The sequence below is a fragment of the Triticum aestivum genome, chromosome 1A (assembly GCF_018294505.1).
Source record: "Triticum aestivum cultivar Chinese Spring chromosome 1A, IWGSC CS RefSeq v2.1, whole genome shotgun sequence".
Classification (NCBI taxonomy): domain Eukaryota; kingdom Viridiplantae; phylum Streptophyta; class Magnoliopsida; order Poales; family Poaceae; genus Triticum; species Triticum aestivum.
The window spans coordinates 399,448,363-399,459,298 of record NC_057794.1 but is presented as its reverse complement, the minus strand read 5'-3'; the positions used below and the strand labels follow the sequence as shown (position 1 = coordinate 399,459,298).

The 10,936-nt window shown below is 43.5% G+C and overlaps 2 protein-coding genes across 2 annotated transcripts; one reads left to right on the top strand and one right to left on the bottom strand.

The window, feature by feature from the left end:
- The first annotated feature begins 1,894 nt into the window (after positions 1-1,894).
- LOC123052949 (protein DEHYDRATION-INDUCED 19 homolog 2) lies at positions 1,895-6,182 on the top strand. Its single transcript, XM_044476318.1, has 5 exons — positions 1,895-2,152; positions 2,235-2,392; positions 4,555-4,632; positions 4,769-5,037; positions 5,634-6,182. The coding sequence occupies exons 1-5, from the start codon at positions 2,071-2,073 to the stop codon at positions 5,737-5,739; spliced, it is 693 nt and encodes a 230-aa protein (XP_044332253.1). The 5' UTR covers positions 1,895-2,070; the 3' UTR covers positions 5,740-6,182.
- Positions 6,183-7,415: 1,233 nt separating this feature from the next.
- On the bottom strand, positions 7,416-8,740 carry LOC123138269 (ubiquitin-60S ribosomal protein L40). The gene is made up of 3 exons (XM_044558245.1): positions 8,234-8,740; positions 7,879-8,086; positions 7,416-7,793 (listed from the first exon to the last, which is right to left on the bottom strand). Exons 1-3 carry the CDS (start codon positions 8,424-8,426, stop codon positions 7,685-7,687), a joined length of 510 nt encoding a protein of 169 aa, XP_044414180.1. The 5' UTR covers positions 8,427-8,740; the 3' UTR covers positions 7,416-7,684.
- Positions 8,741-10,936: the final 2,196 nt, after the last annotated feature.

Genomic DNA, 10,936 nt, shown 5'->3' with positions numbered 1-10,936 from the left:
CCTCCAAACTCCTCCATTTTACCTTCATATGCAATTGTTTTATATTCCGCTGCTATACTCTTAGAATTGCATGTGTAGGTTGTTTTCTTGACTTGTGCTGAGTTGCTAAAATCTGCCAAGAATTAAAATTGGGAAAAGGCTAGATTTTTATTTGGTCAAGTAGTCTAATTACCCCCCTCTAGACATACTTTCGATCCTACAGTATTGTATTATTGTCATCGAGGATAAAAAGATGAGGTTTACATCATATTGCTTGAGTTTATTCCTCTACATCATGTCATCTTACTTAAAGCGTTACTCTGTTCTTCATGAACTTAGTACTCTAGATGTGGGCAGGAGTCAGTCGATGTGTGGAGTAATAGTAGTAGATGCAGGCAGGAGTCGGTCTATTTGACACGGACATGATGCCTATATTTCATAATCATTGCCTTGGACATCGTCATAACTTTGCGCTTTTCTATCAATTGCTCGACAGTAATTTGTTCACCCACCGTATTATTTGCTATCTTGAGAGAAGTCTCTAGTGAAACATATGGCCCCCGGATCTATTTTCCATCATATAAGTTTCCAATCTACTATTTTGTAATCTTTTACTTTCCGATCTATAAACCAAAAAACCTCAAAAACATTTACTTTATCTTTTGTTTAGTCTTATCTATCTTTATCGGGTCTCACTTTTGCAAGTGACCTTGAAGGGATTGACAACCCCTTTATCGCGTTGGGTGCAAAGTGTTTGATTGTTTGTGCAGGTATTGGTGATTTGTGCGTTGTCTCCTATTGGATTGATACCTTGGTTCTCTAACCGAGGAAAATATTTATCTCTACTTTGCTGCATCACCCTTTCCTCTTCAAGGAAAAAACCAACGCAAACTCAAGAAGTAGCACGCGACTTCATTGGTCTGTGTAGCAGGGGAGTGAGGTCGTGGGAACGGGCGGTTTCGCGTGGTCCGCTCGATTTCGAGAGACCGCTTGGGATGAATAATCAGGGAATATGCCATTCCCTTGAATCGGTTGGTTCCGGTTCCTTCGACGATCCAAACGAGGAATGGGTCTTCGGGAAGGACCCGACCCGTGCCGTTCCACTTGATGACAGAAACCAAACACACCCTTAATTGGCATACCAGAGATTGGCGCAAACCCTAGACTTTCTCATCATAAGACTGCTACTTTGCACTCTATTTTGTGACTTCAAGGCATCTTCTGAGCTTTAGTTTGTCAGGGTCTAACACGAAGGCCGGGGACATCGGCGGCAACAAGCGTGTGGCATCGGGGGATCGAGAAACATGCAAGATGGAACATGGGAATTGGGCATCCGTGCAAGTTCATGAGATGGTTTAGGTAGACTCTGGCAACTGGGCTGGCAAGGCGTCCCGGGCCTGTGATAAGTAAGGCTTGGTTCGAATTTTCCCATGTCTGGCTAAGTCGGTTTGACTCGGGTTGATTCAACCCTTGCCGGTTGTTGGTGCCATCCGTCACCGTTTGAAGCTTCTTGTGTCTTCTGTATCTAGTCACTTCTTCTTGCTCCTTCACAACCCCAATCCTTTTTGTTGGGTTGCATGTACGTGAATGTATATATTTATACTAATCCAGAAAAGTCAAAAAACTGTGTTTTTAATCTGGTTTTAACCGAGAAAATAGAATGAGGAAATACTTCTCAAATCGCTAGAAATTCCGATTTCCCACATTTGTAGCCCTAAGCCCCCTTGCTACGCTGCAACCATTTCGCAGCACCAACCATCAGTGACAGAATCTCACCAAAAATACCACCGCTGACAGCGAGGCCCCACCGTGCAGTTACCAGTGGCTCACCGTAGACCAGGTGCAGGCAGCCACCAACTACCACCCTCCCCCCACCTTTCCGTCCCATAATTCATTCCAATCACTCACACGCACCGACCCACACCGGAGCAAACGGCCAACAAACACCGCACGCTCGCTCGCGCGCACACCGAAGCAGTGGAAAGAGAGGAGCGGACAGAAAAGCCTGGAAAGCCAAAAAAGAATTCACCAGCACAAAGGGGAAAGGAGAGAGAGAGGCGAGGCGAGGCTAGGGTTTCGTCCAATTCCGCCATGGATTCCGGTGACGCGTGGGGCCGCTCCTCCTCCACCTCCTCCTCCGCCGCCGCCGCGAGGCGCCTGCAGTCCCGCTACGGTACGATCGATCGATCGGCTGATTTCGCCTTTTTAATTCGACGTTGGGGCTGATGCGTGATTTCGCTGTGGTCGCACGTCAGATCTGTACATGGGGTTCGACGACGCGGACGCCGGCGGGGACGAGGTGGAGGCGCGCGGGGCGGAGGCCTACAACTGCCCCTTTTGCGGCGAGGACTTCGACTTCGTCGGGCTCTGCTGCCACATCGACGACGAGCACGCCGTCGAGGCCAAGAGCGGGGTATGTCGCCTCGCCCTTTCTGATGATTCGCTTGGTCGGGTCCCGTTTGAGCCCTTGAGATAATTTTAGCCGAAATGGGACATTTTACGCCAAGTATTGTTAGGATGCGTCACGCTTGAGGACGGAAATGTTGATAATGGTGCAATTAAGGAACCCATACGTTTTAGTGGTTCGGAAAATCCATTGTTCTTGTAATTTTGATATGGAATAGGTTTACTGCTTTGTAGATTGCTGAAAAGATGAGATTCTTGAATGTTCTGCTGGAGAATTCTTGTTTGTCTGTGGTAGTTCGGGTTGGAAATGTAGAAATCAAGTTCCCTTTTGGGTGGCTGCGTTGGAACACTTTAGGAACCTGCTCCCTTGACAGAGAGTTTCTTTATGGTGTTGCTGGTTGGAATTGCGGGATGTGGTTGGCCTCTGGCGTTCCTACAGGAGTCTTTATGGCTCTTGGGAATTTTTCCTTTGGTCAGTTTGGTTTTGGAATGTAGTTCCCTTGGGTTGTAGGAGTATTAGGTATTGTTGGTTCTCGAGTTGAGTTATGCAACTAGCTGAAACAGTTTTGTGTTATGGCTGGCCAATAAGATTGTCAGTACACAGTGGAGAATATGCTCAAAGCTTAATACACTAATCCGAATCGAAGAAATAAACATCAAATGTAGGTTTGTTGAATTTAAATTTTATCATCAAATAATCATGACATCACCGAAATTCCTCACTTTCTCCTAATATTAGCAATGAAAGTGTGAAGTGGTAACTTCTCAACAACAACCATCAACTTTGGTAAAATTCTTACCATATAGCTGACTCGGTCTCAAATATAAGGTGTGCCGTTTTTTGAGATATATCTTTGACTAATCAGTTATTATTTTTGGATTAACTTATACGAAATCGGTATTATTCAAAAGTTCATTTCAACATGATTCCAACAATCTCATTTTTGAATCACACAATCCACATATGGTTGACCAATTAGATTCTTGATCAAAGATAATCTTGAGAAACATGTGCTATATTTTAGGACCGAAGAAGTATCTCAGCTAGTCAAATATATTTACTAATACTGAATTTGGAAAGAAAAGAAGTTGCTTGAATCAAGAAAATCTCGTATAGCTACAGGCCACTGCTCGCCTCCCCTGCTACACGGCCTCTGGATGCCAACGTGTTGTGCGGCACGCGATGACGAGAGAGGGGTTCAACACAGGCTAGCTGTTGGGCGGGCCATAGGCACTAAGGCCCAAGCGCCGCTTGCATTGCCCAGAACTGTGTAGGCAATGCCACACGTATTAACATGATCCCTTTTGTGATTATCTCCCATGATTGCTTTGCTTATGCATATATGCCTTTTTCCTGGAAAAATCAGAGGCTAGGCTGTCGAAGCCCACCTGATAGATTCGCTACTGGCTATACAAGTTCCTTTTTAGAATTTCTCTTTACAAAATTTTAGTTTCCTGTTCTTAGTCTCGGGCCCTCTTAGGTGCCATGTATTATTCCTCTCTTCAGTTTGAGTAATTGTTTTTCTTGTTAAGAACTCAAGTTCTAAGCTCTCTGAATTGTAGAAGATCATCCTTCTCCTTCAAAGTAGGGCGTGCATTATTAAATATGTTATGTTGTTTGAGATATAGTTGCTAGGCTAGCTATGTTCGTTAGTTGAGAGTTTGGATACATGGTTCTTGCACATTTCATTGAGTAAAAGTTGTGTACACTGATTAATTTGTGTGTGGTGCGGAGTAGAGTTATCTATAGAATAAAAAGAGTGGTACTTAACTTTTTATGGTTCGCGATTGCTACCTGGTTTTCTACATTGGGACTCACATTTACTGTTTAGGGACACTAGAGAGTTAAGTTTCTTGTTTTATTATTACACTTAGAATATAAATTAATGCGTGTTTTGCTGGGTTACCTTGAGTTTACTTGGACTGTAAGCCTAGAGAGAGTTAAACTAAAACGTACTCCCTCTGTCCTTCAAAAAACGTCTTATATTATGGGACAGAGGGAGTAGTTCATTTTTACCTGTATTAGGCATAATTGGCAGTTTAGTTTTCTTTTCTTGTAGGACTTCATTGTGACACCGTGCTCACCTTGTGTCCTTGCTTGTGTGAGCATAACTGTTTGATGAATTCAAATAATAAGCACTCATGGAATTTTATGAACTAACCTTTCAGGTATGCCCCATCTGTGCTACAAGGGTTGGGGTGGACTTGATAGGCCACTTGACAATGCAGCATGGAAGTTACTTCAAGATATCCTTTTCTTTATTCACACTGTACTGCTGCCAATGAGTACTAGTGACTTTACCATATTACAATGTGTCCTCTTCAGAATACATGGTTTCTATTGGAAGACAATTTATTCATTGCTTTCCTTAATGAAGAATACATGCAACGCAGGCGCAGAGTCCGAAAAGTATCTTCCGGGTCCCATTCTTTGCTGTCTTTGTTGAGAAAGGATTTAAGAGACGGCAGTTTGCAGTCCTTTCTTGGTGGATCATCCTATGTATCTAATCCTCCCGCTGCAGCCCCTGATCCATTTTTGCAATCTTTAATTTGTAGTTTGCCTGTGGCTGAACCATCGAAAGATTTTCGTTCCGACTCATCTGACAAAACATTTTTGCTAAATAAATTCCCAGATGAAAAGGTCGTAGAGAGGTATGTCACCTCAAGCTTTGTTCTTTCTGCTGCCTCACTCCGCTCCTTCTTTGCCACGATACTACTATCTCTGCTCAGTGGATGATAGATTTCCACATTCTACATTGTGCGCTGTCCTTGTGCATAGCCAGTACCGCTTTTTATGCCCTCTAAGCATGCATAAAATGGCAAAGCCTTGATGCCAATTAGTTTTTGTCATTGTTATCAATTGTATAGTACATTGTCTGTTATGGTTACGTGGTTGCCTTTTTGACGTATTACTTGTCCCTTTTACGCTGTTAGTATGAGCATGATTTATTCTTTAATCTGCTTGGCATCATTTGATTTTGAAGATATTTGTCCAAGAAAACACTAGCTTTAACTTAATCATGTGCCGTATATCATAATAGTCTACCCATCCGTATGTTTCATACTGATGATTAATGTTATGTGCCTTATGGTTTTTGATGATTTGTTGCTCATCAGAATTTTTAAATCATTTCTCAGTACCAAATGTAGGCAAGTTGTACCTTTTGAGTTTTGAAATGTATGTTTTGCTGTAGTTTAATAGTTCTTGTTATCAAATATTTGATTGAATGTCTGTGGTGAATTTACAGAGCTGAAACATCTCTGTCCGAGAAGGATCAGAAGGAGAGGGCTCAGAGGAGTGCATTTGCCCGTGGGCTTGTGCTTTCCACAATATTTGATGATGATACCATGTAAGGGAGATCGACTTTGATAGTGGTTGCATGACATAGTCCAGGGCGCTCAGCACAAGAGAATTTATCTAGAGCGCTGCAACCTTGTTCATGCAGCCACTGCCGCTCACAGGCGTTAACGACCAACCGGAGGTCCATCCAGTTATGAATGTATATGTATTTATGTATGCCTTGCCGAGAGCGCATCATGAGAATAGTGGAGGAAGGCCTTGTGTTGCAGCTTTCCACATGGAATAAATGGGGATACTATCCTTAGTGGCATTGTGCATATACAAAAGAGGGGCGAGCTACTCGTCATGTATTAGATTATATTCTGTTTCATCAATGTAATAAGTGTGTTGTAAACTCATCTCATCCTTAGTATGTGAGATTGCTTTGATGCTTTCTGTATATATTCGATTGTGGTACATTTGACATTTGAGGAAAGGGAATGGAGTGAATTTAACATTTCTTGCTGTTTCAGATGTAAACTGAAATGAAATAGATTGGCCAATTAGTTTCTTATCTCTTGATGGTTAGTACATCTCATACTCTTTCACCGCTTGGTTTCACGTGTTGGATCTCCATCTAATTGCAGCTTCTCTGTTATATATGCACAGGAACGAAATTCAGAGACTCGGCGACGAAGCTGTACATCTAACTGCAACTTCTCTGCTGTAGATTGAAACCTTACCTAGAAAAGCTGAACCTGATATTTACTAAAAGGGACGTGTTCACTACCAGGTCTATGCACCAGATGGAGAATGATGTGCATGGGGGCTAACTTTCAGTGGATTTGGAGGGCAAAAAATCCTTTGAAAATTCAAAAATTTCTTTGGCAGCCCTTTCAAAATGCTATACCTATTAGGTATGTGATGCAAAAGAAAAATGGCCTGGCAATAATGTTTGTTCGTTTTGTGATCACCATGAGTCGGTGCAACACCTTTTCTCCCATGCCCTGTAGCCATGTCCTAACAATGTGCGGCAATTCTATGCTTGGTGTTATGTTTACTTTCCAGTGGGAGCCATCTGCTGGGCCATTGGCTAGCTCGTGATAAGGCAAACCTTTTGAGAAGAAACTAAACAATCTCCCTTCGACATTGTGTGTTCTGTTTGGTCCCTTTTATTGTGGGTTTCCTGATAATGCATCCAACTCAATTCTTCTTTTCCTTCAGAGCTGTCCGTAACTTTGTATTTCGTTATGCAAGTAAATGGAAAGGGGGTACCCGCACAAAATCTTGGATTGGTATTTGTGCTGAGGTTTGGACCTGGCACATCCATTTAATTTCCCAATTGTTGCAACATGTCATTCGCCATTCTGTTTTTTTTTTTTTGTATTCTTTGGATTGTTTACTACATGTGTCACGTGGTTAATATGTCATTCACCGTTCAGGTTAATATGCCAGCTGCTGCTACATGGAGCAATGCTACGGGTAACAAGGCCCACCTTGTCTTGCTGATCTTGAGCCTTCTGGTGCTGTAATTCTATTCCCCTAGTCTCCTAGAATAATAAAAAAAACTGTTTTGCTAAAGCACATCTAGATTCTATGTTACCTGATTTTATACGGAGATTGGTGCGGGTTTTTTTTTTTCTTTTTATGCTTGATTGAGTCACCTAGATATGCAATAACTAGGGCACCATAGACATACATTCATGATCTCCCCGCATAAAAGAGAAGAAAAAGAGAAACCAACAGAATATGTGGGTAATACATGCATGCATGCATCGTCGACTCTGAAGTAACCATTGCATGGCTTGGAACTTCACACCCGCACCAATCATGAAATTAGTACTAGTGATATCATGAAAACAACTTGATAAGCCAAACCAAACAATCTTTGATTGAGTCACCTAGAACATAGCACCGCTTTATTCAAAATCATGAAAACAACTTGATAAACCAAACCAAACAATCTATTCAGCGATGGTCCTTCCCCTCTTGCTTATCCCTCCCGTCCCGATTCGATCTTCAGTTGGAAAGCTTGTTGACGAACCTCTTCTTGGGCCTGATCTGGTTGCTGTGGCCGCACTTCTTCTTACGGCAGTTGGTGGACCTCAGGGGAAGCCGAGCGTAGCACCTGTGCCACACCACCACAGGTTAACAACAAAGATTCGGTCGATCATATGAACTCATGCATGCATGGGGTATATATGTACACGTACTTGCGGCAGACCATCTTCTTCTCGTTGTACTTGAGCGCCAGCTGCAGGAGATTGGGCTCCACGTTTAGGTAGCCTCCCCTGGTACTGCCGCGGAGGCGGAGCACCAGGTGCAGCGTCGACTCCTTCTGGATGTTGTAGTCGGCCAGGGTGCGCCCCTCCTCCAGCTGCTTCCCCGCGAAGATGAGCCGCTGCTGGTCCGGAGGGATCCCTGCAACAACCAACCAACAGTTTAGCATTAGCAATTTAGCATCGTCGATGTCGCCAACAGCCCAACACAGTGTGTACGGCAAGGCGGCCGCCGGCGAGCAGACGATCTCGAGCCAAGAAGATGAGATCAGTCGACGGCGGTGCGTACCTTCCTTGTCCTGAATCTTGGCCTTGACGTTGTCGATGGTGTCGCTGCTCTCGACCTCGAGCGTGATCGTCTTCCCGGTCAGGGTCTTGACGAAGATCTGCATCTTGGCGGGCTGAACGATCAACCGCTCCCTCGCTTCAGTTGTTTGATCGTCGTGGGGTAATGGGGTGGTGGTCGTCGTGGGCGATCGCATTCTCGATCTCAGGTAAGGAAACCCGCTCGCTACGAAAGTAACCCACCCCAACGGGACATCTCCGACGTGGAGCGTAATTTTCGCGTGGGGTAAATGGAAACCGTAACCACGTTTATTTTTTATTCTTTTGAAATGCGAACCAACATGTTGCAACTTCACCTTTGGAGGATGAGCGCACAGTCGACCATGAACGCACCGAGCTCACCCGTCTCAAAGACGAGAACAACAGTTGTTCGATGAGCTCGAGGCGCTTCTAGAGGAGGAGGATGTCCCGCAAGTGCACATGGGTGGTTGAAGCACTCTCGTGAAAATACAATCCTAGTTTAATATCATTCCCAACCAAATGTAGGGGAGGTGTCACAAGTCTTGTATGTGAGCTGACTATTTTGGTGTCTGCAAGAATTATGATGAGGATCACAAGTAATTGAGGGGTGAAATAATTTTTCTAAGACTAAGGCAGCGAATAAAGGACACAAAACAAAATAAATGTTGGTTTGTCTGCAATGGAGAAGTTAGACGCGAAGAGGTTGGCCGTGTAGGTCTTCGGACTGGGTCCTTAAATTAGACAACAAGCATATACTCGCCACACATAAACAACATAGTAATTAATCATCGAAGTAATCTCACAAATATCAACATATGGATTAGCCGATTAGGCACGAATAAATATCACTAATCCCATACATTTCTCACGCCTTGGAGAATTACTTGCGCATGAGAGAAGGATAACCACCGGACAACGAGATTATGCAAAGGGAAACCATCTCAATAATATCATAGATCGCATGTTGAATGATTAAACCAATCTCAATCTCTGGACCAAAGTTAGAATAGAGTTTACAAATCATAGCCTTACAAGTTGGAATCTCTCTCTACGACGATGTTATCGTTGGTGCAGAGGGAGCCGGAACATATCTAAGTGAAGCAATTCTCCTCCGGATCTCTCCTGTCTGCTCTAGTCGCGGTTCATGGTTGTCTTGTTGTTCTTCTCTATATGCCGTAAACAAAAAAAATGCTCGTATAAGTGAGGGGGAGGCAGCGCTGCCTGGTACGAGGAGCGGTACAAGTGGCGATGCTCATATCACACGCCGTCTTCTTCTCTGGATGTGCCAAATGAAGATCTTACCAATTGGAAACTTTATAAATCCTCTACTCTACTATCCAAATATATCTCCAAATCCTTCTAAAAGTCTTTGTTCATGAAAAACAAGGAAACAAGGCTTCTCTACTTTTGACAAATAATCGTTAGTGAAAAGGCAAAACCGACGAAACCCATGGTTAATCTGAGCAAAATACACTTGGAAAACTGTCATAAAATGTGAGGACAATGATGAGATGTTGTGGAGTTGGCCCATCACCAATGGCATAAGACTGGTCCCTCTAGTGTGGGCGGGTGGGGGGGGGGGTGATGCCCTTCTCATCCTTAGACTCGGACTTCGACAACTATCTTAAGTGCAAGGATGAGTAGCAGTGGCGGAGCTTGACTAGGTTCTTTGGGTGGAGGTGGGGGGGCGGGGAGGACGCAAATAGAATATATGAGCTAGTGCGGGGGCCAAACACATAAAATTTCATCTAAGCTCTCTCTCTAAAACATTTATGCCTGCATGTGCTAATCCTCGGGGCCACACCCCCCTAGCCATGCACTAAGCTTTGCCATTGATGAGTAGAGACCATGCGTTGTGTTTGCAGCAGTACGCCGACATCCTGATCTTTGGCCCACCGCCTCTTGCGAGACAAGTGACTATATGCCGCATTATGATTCTCATTGAGGGGGGTTGGGAGTGTGTTTTGGCCCCAGGTAGACGTGCCCTCAGCCGAGTGGCCTCGGACGTAACTTGTGTTCAAAGACTTGATGGTTCACGGGCTTATACAATTCACACCAGGTAGTGGTTTGTAGTTCTTATATGTTTTAAGTCGATGGTAGGTCTAGTATGATGTCAATTTGGTCTATGGCGTAGTAGGCTTGAACTGTTAGTTGTGGTATGTAAGATGCTAACGTCGTGAAAGTACCTAGTTTAAACATGTGTGTTCAAATGAGCCTGTACGCAAAAATGTTTGATTTTTAAGGGATTAAGTTTCAGAGGGTATGCTAGGTGAAAAAAATGTTTAATCCTTTAAAAAAATATAAGAAAATAGGATAGGAGGAGGAAGGTTTTGCACTTTTAAGATAAGGGTTCTGCTATACATGTCCTAAAAGGAATCTCTTCGAAGATAGCACTAGAGTGGTGAAGTATTACCATATCGTAAGGTAGAAGGTTTACTACCACAACGATGATGTGCATGTCGTATAGTATCGGTTATAAATTATAACGTGTCTAATTTTTGAAAAAAAATATAGCAACGGAGATTTTTTTAGGACAAATACAATAGTATCATTCTTACATGCTAAGGGCGTCTACAACGCGGACGCTTAGCACAGACGCCATGATGAACAAATATCACTAATCCCATACATTTCCCACGCCTTGAGAATTACTCGCGCATGAGAGAAGGATAACAACCGGACAACG